This window comes from Apiospora phragmitis (assembly GCF_038363925.1).
Source record: "Apiospora phragmitis strain CBS 135458 chromosome Unknown utg000002l:1.0-5516284.0:1.0-5523493.0, whole genome shotgun sequence".
Lineage (NCBI taxonomy): Eukaryota > Fungi > Ascomycota > Sordariomycetes > Amphisphaeriales > Apiosporaceae > Apiospora > Apiospora phragmitis.
Genome location: NW_027117400.1, coordinates 5,181,621 through 5,201,239, shown reverse-complemented (window position 1 = coordinate 5,201,239; position 19,619 = coordinate 5,181,621). Strand labels below are relative to the sequence as shown.

Sequence of the window (19,619 nt, the reverse complement as noted above, 5' to 3'; positions counted from 1 at the left end):
CCTAAACCAGCACCAATCGAGAAGCTATCCCGCGTGCTACTGCAATCCCACCTAGCAGCAGCTCGCTTGTCGTCTTATCTATTGATTGTTTGATTCTGTGATACAAGTGTTGATTGTTCGAGCTGACAACCTGTTGGCCCTCGGCCCGGGCACGCTGCTCCTGGCAAATATTACCTCCATGGCTCACAAACCATACAGTTATGCGCCCTCCTGGCTTACTACCGATTTATGAGATCGTTCCACTTCTATCCTGCTTGTATACATGGTGATTTTCATCTTATCTCCCGCTGGGTTGCAACATATCGGTCCCGGATTGCCTCACGCAGAAGCGGCAAGCCCCCCCTCTACTGGTTCAGGGGTTGTGACAATCGTGATGACACAGATGCCCTTTTTCAACGACGTAAGCTACCAACAGAAAACAAGAGTAGATACAAGGTCACTGTTCGAAGTGAACGGCAATGAAGCTACTTCACAGAGAACATGCTACAGAGCGGTTTTATCCGGTCCTCAGTTTGACAATGACAGCCAGCGCCCGCGCATCTTATGATAAGTATCGCAACGCGTTGATGCAGACCCAAGCCACAAAAGCAAGCAGACAAGTAGCCTGATAGAATCCCTCTTGGTGGCGAGTCACTATCTACGTGAAAAGATAGGGACTGTTACTCTGGGCAACGGATATCTAGATACAGCAACAGGAGGAACCTGAATAGGCGTGGATAAAATCCAAACAAAAAGAAGAAGAAGAAATACCAGGTGACGACTTATGTGATGGAAGCTAGCCAACCGTAAGTACACACTACGAATCTACGAACTTGAATAAAGAGAGACGAGGAGGGAGGTCTGGGTTGAGATCCGTCTACAGACAATGAGACCCTTTGCCCCTTGCAACGTACAAAGCAGCGAAACCCGTGGTCCTAAAAATAGGCCACGTACATCAAAAACGGTCTTATTAAGGTGACGTCCCCCTGTTGTATTATTGTATTGTTTCGAAAACAGATCTCAGAGCTTCATCTTACTTCTTCTAAAGCAGAGTGAACTATTGCAACTACCTATTACGGACTATCATCAAAGGAGTAACATACGGCCCTACACTTCTTGGAATCGAGAAGTACCTGTCCTTCTATATTAGTGTTTATCACTTCCTCCCCTAAAGCCCAGGAGGCTTTAGCTATTACCTGTAACAATACCCCTGGACATACGACTACAATGGCGTCGACGACGACGATGGTGAGTCGCACTTTGCTCCCAAGAATATCCCCAAGCCAAGACGACCCCATGAGCCTCCGCAGCGCCGAGCTAGTGGACCGCCTGTACAACAAGCTGCTAGCCGACCACGCCCGCTTCCTCCTCAAACACGGCGTCCACTCGCAGGCAGCGCCCCCATGGCACCTCGAGCGCGTGGGCCGCATCATCGTCACCAAGGTCAAGCAGCTGATCGAAATATGGCACGCGGCGGCAGCTCGAGCGGGCCGTGGATGCGCTGTGGAAGCAGGCGGCGGCCGCCGGTGGCGAGTCGTCGGAAGAGGTCTTCTTCTTCTTCTCCGTAAAGGAGAGGAACGATGAGACACAAGAGGTAACGTCGTCATCTGATCCTTCAAACGAGGATGGAGGCGCCGCCGGCAGTGGCATTATTACTACGGTGAAAGCAGATGAGAACATCGCTTTTGCCATCTCAGGGGAGGAAGAGCAAGAGACTGAGAGGCATGGCCGGACTTATCCCGAGGTGTGCGAGGCGGTGGCAGACAGTATCCATGCAGTTTTGCAGAAGTACGACGTAGAAGTCGGATTTCCTGCCCGTTGGATGGAGTAATCAAGCGATGAGGTGAAAAGGTAGAAAGAGATGTAGCCATTGTCTTTTTAACGGTCATTTCATGTTTTAAGACCATCGTAGATAACTGCATGTAATCGGGCGTTACTGGTACTGATGGATGAATACATAATTCTTGTTCAGCTCTCAATATCCCCTAGTCCTTCAACACGAGCGTGTCTCTGAATATCGCAGATTGAGATCAGTAGCACTTGCGGTGCATATGAGTATCCCTTCCATCACATAGGGATGGAATCTTTCAGGATGTAATATCTCACATGACACAACACCCAGTCCAGTTAAAAAAATTTCAGTCGTACTCACGTTCTAGAAGCAGAGGCGGCAACAAAATTAAGCCGCTAGGGTACAGGCTTACAGAGGACGAGCAGTCCTGAAAGTCAATTCAGTAACACAACGTCTCAAAGCTGGTGGTGGCTGGAGGGTGGCTGACCCTTAACCACCTTTCCTTGATGACAGCATGGCCACCATCTGGGCGTAATTGCCGTCAATGGGTTTGTCAGCCCCGGCAAGCCTTCATCATTTAAGTGTGACAATCGCCAATGCTCTAATCCGGTTAACTATTATATGCGGACTAATAGATATTTGATTTGCGTTTTATGAGAAGAGTATGTCTTTGGACATGGAGCACCGTAGATCTCATCACATCGGAAGGAAATGGAGAAAGAAAAGAAAGAAGAGAGAGTACATCGCCCATGACAAACCGTAAGCCTGTGTTGTACATTGATGCCTCTCAGAAGGCAAGAGTGGAGATGAGACAGCCTCACACCTTGCTTTCCAGCATATCTATATCAGAAGCTGATAATCGAGCATTGACCGACAACGTGACCAGAGCCATTAAACATGTATGATATCCCCACCAAGCGTCTGACAGTGCAGCCAACCGAAGTCGAGACCCATATCGCAGCCTCAACCTCTTCATGTACTTATTTTTGGGGGTGGTGGGCTAGCCACAGCAGCAGCCTGAATTGGCGCTGACCTGGCGCCACCCTTTTGCCACAACCTTCACTCCATGAAGCAGATACCAGTTCCCGCGAACCGAGACCAACCAGACAATTCAGATAAAACACCGGAAAACTCAGGAACGAGAAGAGATGAAGTATTTACACTTCCAGAGCTTTGCTCTTCTTCTTTTGCTCAACCTTGAGTAGCAGGGCGCGGTTAATGTGTGGCAGGACACCACCGAAGGCAATGGTAGCCCTGATAAGGGTATCCAGCTCTTCGTCACCACGAATGGCGAGTTGCAGGTGGCGAGGCGTGATACGCTTGACCTTCAGGTCCTTGGCGGCATTCTGTACATCTCATTAGCTTTGTCCTACAACCATGGCATCATGTCACGTGGGTCCGCAATCGACGGCGATACAAGTCGTAAGATAGCTGGGCAGGCAGCAACGCGGGTAAGAAAGGTATGACTCACTCCTGCAAGCTCCAAGACTTCGGCGGTGAGATACTCCAGCACGGCCGTGACGTAGACTGCAGCCTTTGCACCAACACGCATCTTGTTTTGGGTGTTCTGCTTCAAGAATCGCTTGACACGACCACAAGGGAACTGGAAAAAGCATTGTAGTCAGCATTGGCTGTCCATATATGATGTCTGCATCGTTTGAAGGACTTCGCGCATCGTGTGGTTTTCATAAATTCGGCTACCGGACATAGCTTCACGCTGCCCAAAGTCTTTCGGGAAGCGGGGATAGATCCAGTTAAGCTCTGGTATCAGGCGGTCGGAGGTTGCTCGCGGAAGACCGGCCAAGAAATCGGTAGGCATCGATGCAACAATTGCATCTACGCGACACGGCGGGTGATGCATTCGGTGCACCACGTTCTGAAGATCAATCGTGTCGAAATGTTGACGCGTCGTCGTGATTGTGATCGAGGGGTTGGGGCGCAAAAGTTGCCGTCGAAGCTCCGGGAGCTCAAAATCGCGATCGCAAGGGCGCAAAAATACCGAAGATGCCGGAAAACCTCATAGGAAAAGCGTGAGAACTAACCTGAAGACCGGCGCGAGCAGAGTGGCTCTGCTGCTTCTTGGGACCCTCAACCGCAGAAGTCTTTCCACCCGAGCTCTTTCCACCAGAAGACTTGCCCTTTCCGCCAGCCATTTTGATATCGATATGCGCGTCGAAAATAAGAGGAATACGAGTTGGAGTAGATTAATGCGAATCGAAAGTTCGGACTGATCGGAGCGGATGTAAAGTCGATGAAAAAATAGGCAGAGCAAAAGTTCTGTTGTGATGGTGGTGTGGTGGTCGGGAAGGCTCTTTTTCGTGGAGGCCAGGCGTACAGGTCGTCAGAAAATCAGATGGCGGCGCACGTAGGAAAACGTTGCCTTGCGTTGCGTTGCGTTGAACTTGCAGGTGCACCCTTACCGTACACAGGCCCGTTGTTATTATGAGAGGTCGCTTCCCCCAATCATGTTCCACCAAACACACCCAAGACCCCCCAAAACCAAGCAAAGTAGTCTGAAACAGTTAGCAGGTCGGGCGTTCACCTTTAGCAGGCTCGGCCGCTGGGCTAGCTGCTGTGCTGGGCACCTAAAGCACCGCAAAAAAGGTTTGGCAGATAGGCACACAGGCAGGCACCCGCTGCTGGGCTGCTTGCCAATCTTTCGGTGGGTTTTGGACCAATGAGGGGGCCCGGCTGGGGAAGAGCTGTTTGCCTTGGAACTTCCAAAGCTTGCGTGGTCGGCCGGATAAACTCCGGCTGCCGAGATGGGCCAAGGGCGCAGTTTGAGGAGAGAGCACAGCATATGAAGCCATGTATGTCAGAAGAAAGGGACTTCACTTGAGGCCAAGGATGAGGGAAAAGATGCAAAATGCACTGGTTAGAAGAAAAACAGTCGCAGGGCGTTCTGTTCCTCTGGTTTCTGCCCAGGAAAGGGCTGGAGAGGGGGATATGCAACTGACCTTGTGCTTACCATCACCCAGTGAGGCTCTGAAGAGGGCAAAAGCAACCCAGCAGTAGCAGCCCAACTATGGGGTCCGGGCCAATCTGGAGGGTTTCCATGATGCGTATGACCTGGTACAATGGTATCAGAGAGCTTTGCAAGGTGTCGAGAGTCGTATGTAGGAGTTATGCTGGACGGCGTTGATATCCCAACTGCCAACTTGACGTCGGCAACCTGGCTTGGAGCTCAGGCACTGGAAAGTTGGAAGCCGAGCTGTGGCTTGGACGGGCCAGCAGCCACAACTCCACATCAGCCTTTTACCACAAAAGCGATCTTCGGTGTACTTTCTTGGCAGGCAAGGTGAGACGGTCCAGTGGAGTTAGCGTGCAGTCGGGCCCATAATCATTAACCCCGACTGCAAGTCTTGTCGCGTGTATGTCCAAGACGACAAAGTCATAACATTGGAGCTGAGCAGCAATTCCATAAAGCGATTGATTCATCCATTACTTTGCTAACCACCTTTCCTACTGCATCTGCTTAACGCCGCGGTTCTGTCACTACAGAAACCAATTGATCTCAAGTTCGTAGCACCTTCAGAGCCGCCTCCAATCTCTCCTTCTGCCCCTCCAACACCTTCCGCTGTCGCTTCGACTCGTAGTCTTCGCCTGCAATCGTTTCGAGCTGCTCGGAATCAAGGCTCATGACCAGCTCGGGCCCCATGACTTTGAGAGGGCTCTGCTCTCCCTCGACGAGAAAGTGCAAGACAACCTGCTGACAGATGATATCCACGAACCGCTTGCGGGAAACCTTGTAGTAGCTCGTCAGGGTGTCCAGAATGTCCTCGCACACCTGATCCTTGTTGTTCTTGTTCTGGGCATGTCTCTTTATATCTTCGATGTAGACAGCTCCCTTAGTGGTTTCCGTAAAGTGTCTAACCTTGCTTTCCAACGCCTCGACCATTCGGTCGCCTCGCTTTTGCTGTAGGGTGGCGTTGAAGTAGTGGTTGAAGGTAGTGGGCCGCCCACCTCGCTCAATGCCTAGTAGAAAATGGGCATGATCCATAGCACGTTGGTATTCCTCACGCAGTTTGCCCATCAGCAGCGAATCCCAGAGTTGTTCTCGGACCTGCTTTTCCGGGCATAACTGGGTTAGGAGTTGATAGATGTAGTCATGAACCATCATGATTGCTCTGCTGGTGTGTGAAAGAACAAGAGGCTCCCACTTCTCGGTTTGTTCTGCAAATGCCGTGGCGAGGACAGTTCCTCCAAACTAGAAGAATGTAAGCATTGTCCCATTTGGTGTTGCGAAAGTCACCTACCGTTCCAAGTTCAGGTCCACGACTGGAAGCATACACATCCTGGATTAAGCCCATGATGGGGTTTTCGGAGGGCATAGGGCAACAGTATTCCTCTAGAATTATATCGGAAAGCTCGGGGTACATCTCCGAGAGGGTCTCGAATGAAAGGCTGTCCTCATCATTTTTGACCGAGCCATCATCTTCGTCAGGGGGACACTTGGGCCCGAAGCTCAATCTGTGACCTCGATCATTGAAAGTCTTGGCGAAGTCCTCATTTAGCTTCATCATTCTTGTTACAAGCTTCAAATCTGGGTTGCTCTTGAAAAGCTTGTGGCCAGCGTAGTAGCCATTCAAGGCAGCCCCAGTCACCTCCTGGAACTTCAAGACCAGCTTCGTCAAGTAGAGTCTCTGGGTTTGCTCACTTGCTCGAGCTGGACCCATGGCCTCCAACTTCGTTTTGCACATATGCAGGTTCTGCTCGATGTCAGTCTTGACGTGCGGTATCTCTTGCTTCGAGATGTTCATGAGCAGTCCCCGAAGTCTCAGCTTGAGAGACGTGATGCCGCAGTGGTCGGTGATGGACGACCATGCGGAATCCATGAAGAAGGCCTCCTCGGCACTGAAGCGATCGGACAATGTCGACTTGTGGTCATCAGCGCCACGGTTCTTGACGACATGGTAACCCAACTTCAGGTTGCTACCTTTACCCATAACGAGATCACGAATCGTCTCCTTCGAGGCTTCTTCCGTGGCAAGATCTGGCTTGGTTAGCACACCCATTGTTCTGACACCGGTCGGGTCAGCTTTCTCGGCAAGCTTCAAGATCTCTTGTGTGGCCAAGTCGACATTGCAAGGGACAATGGCCAAGATTCTACGTAGCCATTAGCAGTGATACGCCGAGAGGGAATGAGCATACCGACATGGTTCTTCGGTCATTCATGTATGACTTGACCATATTCTCGACAAGGGCAATGTCGTTGTCGGTGGTAAGGCCTACATAAAGGTAAGCAAACTCGAATCTTCTGGGTGGATGTTGACTCACCAGGTGTGGCCACTCGGAAAATGCCTGGAACATCAATTACGGTCAGGTGATCTTGCTAAAGGAAGACAACAAAGTCAGCAACGGTAGCGATGATGATCCAGAGCTGACATACATCAGGACCAGAGATCTCAATCTTCAAGATATCTTGGCTGAATGCTGAGCGGCCATCGTTCGTGTCGGTCTTTGAAACTCGGATGTCCATGGCGATGCTGGCCTGGGAGATTGACATTAGGTTAGCGCAGCTAATGTGTGGGGAGAATGTGACCAACCTCATCGAAGACCTTGATGAGCTTTTTATCGTTCATCTTTGGAAGCTCGTGCTTGAAGTCCAGAAGCTGCTTCTTGGTGTCCTCGTCAGCATTGGGGCGGGGAATGATCGAGATGACGATAGACCGCTCAGCGGCCCGTCGGCAAGTGATCTGAGTCGCATAGCGAGTGCAGAGGCCTGCGGCGCGAGGGAAGGAAAAGCCCGTGACGCTTTCCAATACTGAGCTCTTTCCACTCGACTGATCGCCTACTGCGACGAGCTACAGCGATGTCAGCCAGTCGTTTTCGACCTCAGTTCAGCGGACTTTGTTGCTTACCTGCGGCAATGGGATGAGGGCGCCGACATTCAGCTCTCGCAGCTTGTCAATCTTGGTCAGCGTGGCCTGGTTTCCCAGACCAACCTCGCTTTTGGCCATCTTTGCTGTCTTCTTGGCTTGCGAATTCTTCGCCATGAAGGACCCAGAAGTTGGGTGAAAGTTGATTTGGTAAATGAAGCTGGAAGAGTTGGAGTTTGTGTGAAGCTGGTTGACTTTTAATTGTTGATATTGCAAATAACCTAAGCCAACATGCGTGGGTGGGTGACCGGTGCATTAAAAGGTACCCTAACAAGTACCACTTAGCAGAAAACAAGGCTCACATTGTTCACACCTCACTCATAAGCAATTTTGCTGTTTTGATTTCTAGCCAAGCCAGGAACAAACGGAATTAGTTGCCACGGACAAGGTGCCTACGCGTCGTAAATGGAGGGCCTCCCTGTTAGCAAATGCGGCCTGTAACTTAGTGTCGTACAAGCGATGGCGGCTCCCGATAGGAACACAATACTTTGCTGACCAATACCTCGATCTGCAAACGACAACGTCCTTCATACCTGATGAAGTACCGCGACAGCAGATTGCATTGCTACCAAGACCTGTTCTCGAATCTGCTGAGCGTATCTCGTGCTGCTCTCGACGGGTATGGAAGTAATAGCACTAAATCTCGAAGTTGAGCACAGTACGCATTGTCGTACCACCTGTTGTCCAAACGCAAAGTAAGTAATTACATCTAAGAGTTATAAAAGCCCCAGAGATGTGATGCCCAGTGTCTGTTTGCTGCCCTCGACTCTCCAACTCGACCCACGAGTCCCCGTTTGCGCCTGAAGTAGTTGAGTCATCGTGGCCAAGGCTCAGTATAGCACTCCCGCCCCCAAGAGCAGGGTTACTGCACTAGTGTGGCCTACATGACCTGCAAATGGATTTCCATCGCCATCTCTTCCGGGCTGCCAGGTTTGGTAGGACCAGATCAAGTTTGCCCCCAGAGGTGAAAACATTCGACTTCAAACTCCTTCCGTGTACTATGATTGATGTGTCGCGTCCAAATCGGGTCGCAAAGGGTAGCATTACCCCTGTCTCCCACCCTAGCCTCGATGCATCAGACCAGCTGGCATTTGGTCGCTAATTAGTTTGTGGACGTCATACCTCGTCTCGGTTCTGTGTGATCCAGCAGACTATCAAGCGAGAGCCGCCTTGAGTTAAGTGGCCCTCCGGCGACATCACCATCGAGATAAACGGCGACCGGGTTGCCGACACTCGTGAAGGCGATCGTTGGCAAGCGAGTCAAATATTCCTCGCCCTGGCGCCGTCCAGTTGGATAGCATCTCACCAGATAAACAGTAAACACAAGGCTTAGCAGGCTGTCGTCGTATGATTGTTAGCAATATCCGCGATAGCCGTGGGACATGTTCTTACATCAGAATGATTGTGCTGCTAAAGGCCAAGAAAAGCGTAACATCCGGCATGTCGAGGAACCTATATAGGAAATGCGTCTACTCTCTCCGGGCAAAGGCCAAATAAACTATTCCTGAAACGGAGAAACAAACATCAACCGCCAGGCTGATCTCCAGAAGGGTTTCTGGTGGTTGCGGGTAAAGCAACTGGAGTAGGCGGGACATGTCCAAGAGTGCAACCAGGACAGAAACTAAAAGCTGCAGAATTTGAGCAAAGATTTACTTGCAAGTAGCCATTTATATACGGGATTGACCTACGGCAAGTATTGTACTTCTATAATAACTTCTTGGAAGAGCACTCTCATCGGGTGTGTATTCCTCTTCATGTGAAGAAGGGATATGAAGTATCGAGGCTACTAGACACCCCACAGCGAACATTGCCACCGCCATTCGACCGGAACGAATAGTTTCCAGAGGGAAAAACGCAGTCCTTCTTGTAGTAGGCTGAATGGTGTCTTTGGACGGAACAGCCGGCCTTCCTGGAAAGGTATTTAGCGGTATCATCTCGGTTGTACGAGGTCCATTGCGTCTTGAGGGCCATAATATACTGGAAGCCATATGCCTGTTAACGAGATGAAATGGCCAAATGAGAAAGATGTTTGCTGTGGGCAGCATGGTGATTCCAGTGTGTCAGGCTCGCTTGGAGCTCCCTCGAAGGGGAGGCCTTTTATGAAAGTGGTTGGTGTCACTACAGAGTGCTCCATGTTACAACGACAGAAATGCGAAGCACATCGATCAAGTATTACAAGACACACGGATTCGACCCCACGAAAATGCTGAAAGAAACCGCAACGTATCACCATTTGTGCGCAGCCATTGTACTACCTGAGAGACACCCGAGCGACAGATGGCGCAGCCCTGCACGCCAAAAATAGAAGCAGCTGTGTTCCCACTCGCAGCGGGGCTCTGGTTTCTGAAAGTCTCGGCATGGTCTGACTGCGGTTTCGTACATACCGCTGACATGCAGAAACTGCGCTATGCTCTACACAGCCCGGGCGATACTGTCAGGCCTGGCTAAAGAAGAGAACGACAAGGGGGAGGCGGGGGGGGGTGCAGTTTTAAGACCGGCGTCCTGAGCGGCTTCGATACACATAAACTAACATTCTTTTTACCCTAGACACAATGCGAAAGACCTCGTCTGTCCGAGCATTCGATACTGTGACATTCCCATATCCCCTCTGAGCAGATTTTCCTTGATCCTGCAATACTTGTATATCACCAGATAAAGGCCAAGGGTACTTTCCGCGAGAAGGGGCGGCGTCGTGCCGGCGCAATCAATGTGGTTCTGGTATCAATATGCGGACTCGTCGTCTTGGTTAGCCTCTGTATTTCCATCGCCCACAACGAGGACAGCTCGAAGCTACATTCAACCAACATCTATCGAGGCCCATGTGCCAGCTCCTCCAATATCAGCACCGTTCTGCATCTTCTTATCAACCTTGTCTCCACAGGGATCTTGGCGTCTTCCAACTTCTTCATGCAGATCACGACTTCGCCTACCCGCAAGGAAATTGATCGGGCGCACATGTTCCTTCGGCCGCTCGAAATAGGGTTGCCGTCCTGGAGGAATATACCCTCTCTCACACACTTCAAGAAAGCCTGTTGGCTGGTCCTCTTCCTAAGCAGCATCCCGATTCATCTGTTCTTTAACAGCGCTATCTACAATACAGTTTATCAAGGTGACTTGTATAACCTCACCATAGCAACTGCAGCCTTTACCCAGAATAAACCTCACAGGGTCCCGGGCGCCAGCTTGACGCCACCTGGTGCTTCTTCGCCCGTGCAGGTTTATAACGGGACTGGGTACGAAAACCCACCTGTGAACACCAACTTGACCCGACCATACATTGAAGGGTACGGGAGCCCCCATGGCACTTACGGTTTACTTGCACAAGAACACGTCGCAACTTATAGACGATATAGCGCGACAAGGCTCGAGCTGGGAGCCTCTAGACCCAGACAAATGTGTAACGGAGTACACAGCCAACCGGTATCGATCTAAATACGAAGATTGTTGGAACAGCAGGAACTAAGGTTTTCCATATTACTTTAAAAAGGGTGCTACGTGCCTGCGCGTACGAACCTCTTTTCTGTTTTATTAAGAGGGGTATACGATACCCCTCGTAACTAGCACTATAGATAGATATAAATAAAAAAATATAATAATATAACCTCGATTAAACCCGGAACTTATTTATATATATATATATAAACTTATTTAATATTAATTAATAATTATATAAAGCGATTATAAATTAATAAGAGTAAAGAGACGGTTTTACGCCTCTATCGATATAAAGGTAACTATATTAAAGAGCCCCGAGAATTTCCGCCCGTTAAAAATTCGGAGGAAGAGCCGAACTAAATTAACTATACGAAGAGGAACCCCTTTTTCCGAGTATATATTATAAAAAAGACACTAGGTTTCGAATTATATATAAAACTAGCTAAGTTATATATAATTATATATTTAAATAATTTTATTATATAATTTATAAAATAATAACCCTTATTAAAATAGAATTAATTACGATCGGCTAATCGAAATTAAACCGGGACGTATTAAACTTAAATAAATCGATAACTTTAAACCTCGAATTATTTATATACGAAAAAGCTTTTTAAAATATCGAGATCTTTTTAATAGTTTTAAAAAAAAAAACGTTAACCTCGTTTTTTAATAACTCGTACTTTTAAATATACTTTTCGAAAAAATAATATCTAAACTATTTATAACGTATTTTATATAATACTTTTTAAAATATTATATATTAAAAATAAAAAAGACCTCCTTTTAAAAATTATTTATTACTGAATTTAATAAATAAACCGAGTATTAATTCGGTTAAATTAATTATACGTTTTAAAAAAAACTTTTTAATTATTTTAAAAAATACGGAATCGATATATTAATAAACGGATTCTTTAAAACTAAGCTTATAAGCCTAATATTACCGGTCTCTCTTATATATTAATAGGACCGACTAATGAAACCGATTTCGGAAACCCGAAAAGAGGATGTTCTATATGTTACAGTGTATATAGACTAACCACTGCGTTATAAAGCAAAAGCTTCGGAAATGACTCTTCGGGTCATTTCTATCTAATTCTACGCCTTAAGTGCTACCCCGCGGGGGGACCAACCCGCCGATCGTAATACTATACTCTTCCTTAAAATAAATAGTCGAATAACCGCCGTTTAAACGAGAGATACCCGGTTTTTATACGGAATAATCGTTCGCGATATTACGGGAAACTTTAGGCCCGACGTTTAACCCTAAATTCCTAAGTAACTAAGCGTTATAAAATATCGTTCCTTTTTTTTTCTTTAATTTTAATACCGCTAGACTAGACCGTACGATTATTTAGTCTAGCGCACGTTATAAAATACGATATCTTTTTAAACCGAGTTATTTATAAGGGTAAAATTAATTAAAATAAAGTCGTTACTTTTTCGAAGGTATAAAAAAAAAAAAAGAACTATATCGATAAGCCGTATAATATCTTTTATAATAAAGTATAAATATTTATTAAAATATATTAACGATTAAATATATTAAAAGATTAATATTATATAATTTTTTCGAATATTTTTTCCAGCTATGCGGAGGTATTCTATTTTAATTATACTAAACTTAAAAAACATAAAACGAGATATATTACTTTATAAACTCGTATTTTAATATAATAATAAATTACGTATAATATTTTACGAATTAAATAATAACTTTTTTTATATAAGTAAAATGTAAACACGTTAAGAAATAATTTATTAAGGTTTTAAATTTTTTTAAATAAACTTTAACTTTTATAATAAGCTTTTAAAAAAAGATTTAAAAAAGAGATTACTTTTTATACCTTAATCGTATAAGCTTACCGAGGAGTTTTAAACCTTATACCGGCCCTTATTAATTAAAAGCTCTCGAAACGATATTTAATAAAGGAACTATATCGAAACCCGGTTACGAATATATACTTAACCGATAAACGGTTTATAAATAACCGTACGAAAAGAAATAAATTAGCTTATAATAATAAATTACCGTATAATAACTAAATATTAAAACAAGATAACAATTAACGATTTATAAACACGTTTTAATCTAAGTTATTATATAAAAACCGGTAGTTTAAATAAAAAACTTATCGAATTTATGATAAATAAAGTTATTAATTAATAAATTATTTAATTAAAAAACGAACCTATATAAAAACTTAATACTTTTAAATATATAATAACGTTAAATAAGAAATCTTTATTTAAAAAAAATATAAAGAGTTCGTTTAAAAAAAAAAAGAAAAAAAGGAGTTAAAAAATAATAAAGAAAAGTATAGCTACCGTAATTCGAAAAACGTATAATAAGGTATTATTTACTTAATGAATACCGCGTTCTATTACTAGCTTATTAATAAAGATATTTATTCTCCGAAAATTATTATATAAGCTAATTAATTTAACCTTAATAACTCGTATAACTAGATATTTATTAAAAAGAGTTTTAAAATACCGGCGCCGCTTTATTTTTAATAATCGGAAAGCTTTAAATAGAGGCTTACGTATAAGAAAACCTAGACATATAAATCGATTAAACCCCGGGAAGTATTAAAATTAAGTTTAAAAGTTTAAAACCTATTTTATTAATTAAAATAATCGATATACGAAACTAATTAAGAATAATTAAGTATTATATTTTAAATATTATAACTCGTTTCTTATTTTCGTTATATAACGCCGATTAATTTAAAACATATTATAATAATATTTTTAATTTTATTATATAAAAAAATAACGAAATACTCTTTATAATTAAAAAATAAAGATATCCGTTTTTTGATACTGGGTATATAAAAACGACGTTATATTTTATTAAAAAATAGTTTCGATACCTTTACTAATAATTTAAATACCCTCGTATAAAAAAGCTTTATATGTTTTTAAAAAACGCCGGCTATAATAATATTAACCTTATTATTTTTAACGTATCCCACAAGCGAATATCCTATATAAGCGAATATCCCACTTTTATAAATTTATTTATAGCTTTAACCTTTTTTTATATTTTTTTACGTCTAAAAATGTTATAACTTTAAAAAGAGAGTAATATAATTTTAATATTTTAAGCGTTTTAAAAAGATTTAACTTTAAACGTATAAAAAGCTATATTAATTTATTACGTTTTATTAAAAACTTTATAACGTAAACGAAATAATTAACCTATACGATATAAAATATTTACGAATTCTTAAAAGCTTTTAAATTTTAAAAAAAATACGATTATTTAATATATTATTAATTTAAATACGCGATTATTTCTTCCCCGGCTAAGTAATATAAAAGATATAGCGAATCGATTACTTAGTTTATATAACGCGGGACGCGTTAATATTAATTAGGCTTTTAATTTTATACGATAATAATTAAACTTCTGAACGCGTTTTAACCGAAGAATCGATTATTAAAAAATCCTTTATAAAAATCCCGACGCGTATTACGTATAGTTTACCTTTATACGAAATATAATTTATAAATACGGGATCTAAAAAAGGATATTTATAACTTTAATAAGACCGGCTTTTTTATAAATTAAATCTCGTCCGAAATAATTATAACCATTTCCGATTAACGCGGAAAATATAACGTAATATAATAAAAGAACCGGGAATAAGTTATAATTATTTAAAACGTTAGATTACACGGTTACGTTATCCTTCCGTATATTATTTTTATTAAGAAAACGTACCTCTTTTCTTAATATAAAAATAACCTATTACCGAAGGATTAAATAATCGCAATTACTAAAAATAATTAAACTATAAATAAAAAAAGCGAGGATTAAATTCGACATTTTAATTTATATACCAAATCTTATATAAAGGATTATTATCGCCTTTTAGTCCTAAACGGCCATAAAAGTTACTACTCGATAACTTTTAAGCTTTATTATAAAAAGAACTCGATTTTTATACTTTATATACTTTCTTATTCGTCGTATAAGTTTTAACATTTTAATATCGGCTATTTTTATATATTAAAAAAACGTATAAAAAAGAAATTAAATATTTTATATAAACGTATATTACTTATATCTTAAAAAAGGACTTTTTATTAACGTTTTTAAAAACGTTTTAAGCGATTTTTATAATTTCGAATATACGAGAAGGCTTTTAAAAAATAGGACTTGTCCCGTACAATCCGGAATATATTATTTTATAATTAAATATAAAACTACGTATTTTAACACCTCCGGGGATATTTTTTAGCCTATTTATTCCTTAAAAATTAAAAACTTTAAACAACCCGATTAAAATTTAATCTTAAACCGAATACGTTTAAAACTATATTATACGGTATTAAAATAACTTTTTAATATTTATTTTAATTAGTTTTAATTAAATCGTAAAAGTTATAACGTTTATTATATACCGAGTTACTCTTTTAAAAAATAAAAACACGATACTTTAAAAAATAAATAAAATATTTAGCCGGCGCCGCCGTACGAAAAAAAACGGCTATAAAATAAAAAATTACTTCGTATATAAACTAAAAAAAACTTATAGTTTTAAAAAGATATTAATAAATAATTATAAAACGAATCGCGTCGAAAAAGTAATCGTATAAAAACGTTTAAAACACGTTTATAACGCTATAAAATTTACAGAGAGCCCGGGTATAATACGCGTACTTATTAGAATAATATAAAAGTATTTAAAAATAAAAATTCCGATTAATTTTAATATATTAAATACGTTATAATAAAATTAACTTATATTTTATTAAAAAAAGTATAAAAAAATAAGATATTCGCTTATATAGGATACGTTACTCTTAATATTAATTATACGATCCGGCGTTATAAAGATTTAAATTTTTATTATAAAATAAATACGATTTTAATTACGAAATTATTATAAATATTAAAACAGCAGGAACTAAGGTTTTCTATATTACTTTAAAAAAGGTGCTACGTACCTACGCGTACGAACCCCTTTTCTATTTTATTAAGAGGGGTATACAATGCCTTTTATAGCTAGTATTAGAAATAGATATAAATAATAAAATATAATAATATAACCTCGATTAAACCCGGAACCTACTTATACGTACGTACGAAAACTTACTTAATAATAAACGTTATTTATATTAATAAATAAAACGTATTTTACGTAATTAATTCGAATATATTTTTTTAAATAATTATATTTCTATATTCGCTTAAATATATAAAGTATTTAAAATATTCTTTATAAATAATAAATATACGTATATTAAAAACCTTTTAATTATATCTCGTATAATTTAAGTATATATTTTTTAAAAAAAATTCGAAACTATATATAAATAATAAGAATTATTTATAAATAAATATTTATTAAAGCTTATTAAATAGTAAATATAATTAAACGAATATATATTTCGTTATATAGAACCTTTAATATTTTATAAAAGGATCTCGGTTACCGAATAAATACCGAAATAATACTCTAAATAATTATTAAAGCTTTAAACGATACGGCTAGCCTTAACGGTTTAATATTTACCTTACTCGTATTTAAACTATACCTTCGTATTAATAAGAACTTATTATTATTATTAAAAATCTAGGTATAAAAAGAAGCCGTATAAAAAATAATAAAGTTACTTCAGAAGATATGTATAAATATTAATATTTACCGAGCTCTAAATACTTAAAACGGACCGGCTATTCATAATATTTTAATATTCCCGTTTTAAAATAAAGTCTTAATTTAGCGAGAAAAAAAAGGATAAACCGGACTATATAAAATAATAGTTATTAAAAACCGTACAATCCGGGTAAACACTTTAAACGGCCCGAAAACCTTTCAAGTAACCTAAATCAAGCCGTACTACCGAAAAGAGGCCGGAAAACCGCACAACGAGCCGGATATATAACCAGATCCGGAACAGCCGGTAAATACCCTAAATATTGAACCGATAACTGAGGAAATTACGGTAACTCCTATACGACGTGGCCGGGAACGACTTAAAAAATATTTACTTCGGAACGTTTTAACCGCCGTATTTTTTACTTAAAAAGAATAAAAGAATTACGACCTAGTAATTAAGTTTTAATAAAACGACGTTATTACCTCGTTTAAATATTTATTTTAAAAGTTCGACGCGAAAGAGATTAATAATTTCGCCGTACGAAAAGTTTTCGAATTTATTCGATTCGACCCGGGTAAGCATACCGGCCGAAGAATCTTTAAAATATAGCTCGTACGAGAAATTAAGGGTAAAACTACGAAGCTATATAAGAAGTTTAGGCTCGTAATATAGGGTTACGAAAATATAGAAAAAGAAGCTATTTTAATATAATTATTAATAATTTAAAAGATAAATTAAAAACTCTTTTTAACTTTTAAACCGACCTTAATCCGACATTTTAACGTATAAAACAAGCTACGCGATATTATATAAGCGTATACTTAATCCTGTAATAAATTAAACTAACTAATCTACGCACGCTTATTAATAAAATTAAAAACTTGATATTTTAAAAAGACGCTACTTTAAATTATATTACCTTTATACCTACTAATAAAGTCGGGATTTTATTAATTTAAAATATATTATAATTACTACGTATAAAATTTTAAAATAATAATCTTAATATATAACGCCTACTTATTATTTATTACGGAAAGGCTAGATACTTTTAATATTATAATAATATAAACTAACGATATATTTAACTTTATTATAACCCCTTTTTTAAAAAGAGGAAGAAAAGCTAATAAAGGAATAATTCTATATAAAACTAAAGAATATTTTAACCGAAAACATATTAATTAAGTTTAATAAAGGTAAGATTAAATTAAAATTATACGATATCTTTTTTAAATAAAAAGGATATATTAATTAATTAAAACTTATTAACTCGAAAATTATTAATAAAAACTAATAATATATCTCTTACCGAGTAAAAAAAATATACTTAATATTTATTTATAAGTTAAAAATAGCGTATAACTTATTTAACGTATCCTATAAGCGAATATCCCACATAAGCGAATATCCCACTTTTATAAATTTCCTTATAACTTTAACCTTTTTTTATATTCTTTTATATTTAAAAATGTTATAACTTTAAAAAAAAAGTGATATAATTTTAACGTTTTAAGCGTTCTAGGAAAACTTAATTTTAAGTATATGAAAAGCTGTATTAATTTATTACGTTTTATTAAAAACCTTATAATATAAACGAAATAGCTAACCTATACGATACGAAATATTTACGAATTTTTAAAAGCTTTTAAATTTTAAAAAAGATATAATTATTCGATATATTATTAATTTAAATACGCGATCGTTTCTTCCCTAATTAAATAGTTTAAAAGATATAGCGAATCGATTATTTAATTTACGTAACGCGGAACGCGTCGGCGTTAATTAGGCCTTTAATTTCGTACGATAATAACCAGACCTCCGGACGCGTTTTAATCAAAGAATTAATTATTAAAAAGTTTTTTATAAAGATCTCGACGCGTATCGCGTATAATTTACTTTTATACGAAATATAATTTATAAGTACGGGATTTAAAAAGAGGATATCTATAATTTTAATAAAACCGGCTTTTTTATAAATTAAATTTTGTTCGAAATAATTATAACCACTTCCGATTAATACGGAAAGCTTAAGGTAATATAATAAAAGAACCGGGAATAAATTATAATTATTTAAGGCGTCGGATTATACGGTTACGCTATCCCTCCGTATATTATTTTTACCGGGAAAACGTACCTTTTTTTTTAATACGAAAACAGTTTATTACGGAAGGATTAGGTGATCGTAATTATTAAAAATAATTAAACTACGAATAAAAAAAGTGAAGATTAAATTTAATACTTTAATTAATATATTAGGTTTTATATAAAGGGTTATTATCGCTTTTTAGTCTTGAACGGTTACGAAAACCATTACTTAATAATTTTCGAGCTTTATTATAAAAAGAATTTAATTATTATAGTTTATATACTTTCTTATTTATTATATAAATTCTAGCCTCTTAATATCGGCTATTTTTATATATTAAAAAAAGTGTACGGGAAAGAAATTAAATATTTTATATAGGCGTATATTATTTATATTTTAAAGGAGGACTTCTTACTAGCGTTTTTAAAAGCGTTCTAAGCGATTTTTACCGTTTCGAATATATGAGGAGGCTTTTAAAAAATAGGACTCGTTCCGTATAATCCGGAATATATTATTTTATAGTTAGATATAAAGCTATATATTTTAATACTTCCGGGGACGTTTTTCGGCCTATTTCTTCTTTAAGAATTAAAAACTTTAAATAACCTGATTAAGGCTTAATTTTAAACCGAATATATTCGAAACCGTATCGTATAATATTAAAATAGTTTTCCGATATTTATTTTAATTAATTTTAATTAGATCGTAAAGGTTATAATATATATTATATATCGAGTTATTTTTTTAAAAAGTAAAAACGCGATACTTCGAAAAATAAATAAAATACTTAGCCGGCGCCGCCGTACGAAAAAAAAACGGCTAT

General features: G+C 38.9%; 3 protein-coding genes across 3 annotated transcripts; all 3 read right to left on the bottom strand.

The window, feature by feature from the left end:
• Nucleotides 1–1,323: 1,323 nt before the first annotated feature.
• On the bottom strand, nucleotides 1,324–1,629 carry PG994_002393 (uncharacterized protein; the record flags this gene model as incomplete). Its single annotated transcript, XM_066853802.1, has 1 exon — nucleotides 1,324–1,629. One exon carries the CDS (start codon nucleotides 1,627–1,629, stop codon nucleotides 1,324–1,326), a length of 306 nt encoding a protein of 101 aa, XP_066721943.1.
• Nucleotides 1,630–2,928: 1,299 nt separating this feature from the next.
• Nucleotides 2,929–3,924, bottom strand: PG994_002392 (uncharacterized protein; the record flags this gene model as incomplete). Its single annotated transcript, XM_066853801.1, has 3 exons — nucleotides 2,929–3,117; nucleotides 3,243–3,374; nucleotides 3,814–3,924. 3 exons carry the CDS (start codon nucleotides 3,922–3,924, stop codon nucleotides 2,929–2,931), a joined length of 432 nt encoding a protein of 143 aa, XP_066721942.1.
• Nucleotides 3,925–5,285: 1,361 nt separating this feature from the next.
• On the bottom strand, nucleotides 5,286–7,731 carry PG994_002391 (interferon-induced GTP-binding protein Mx2; the record flags this gene model as incomplete). Its single annotated transcript, XM_066853800.1, has 7 exons — nucleotides 5,286–5,978; nucleotides 6,028–6,877; nucleotides 6,927–6,999; nucleotides 7,049–7,103; nucleotides 7,161–7,262; nucleotides 7,318–7,575; nucleotides 7,633–7,731. The coding sequence occupies 7 exons, from the start codon at nucleotides 7,729–7,731 to the stop codon at nucleotides 5,286–5,288; spliced, it is 2,130 nt and encodes a 709-aa protein (XP_066721941.1).
• Nucleotides 7,732–19,619: the final 11,888 nt, after the last annotated feature.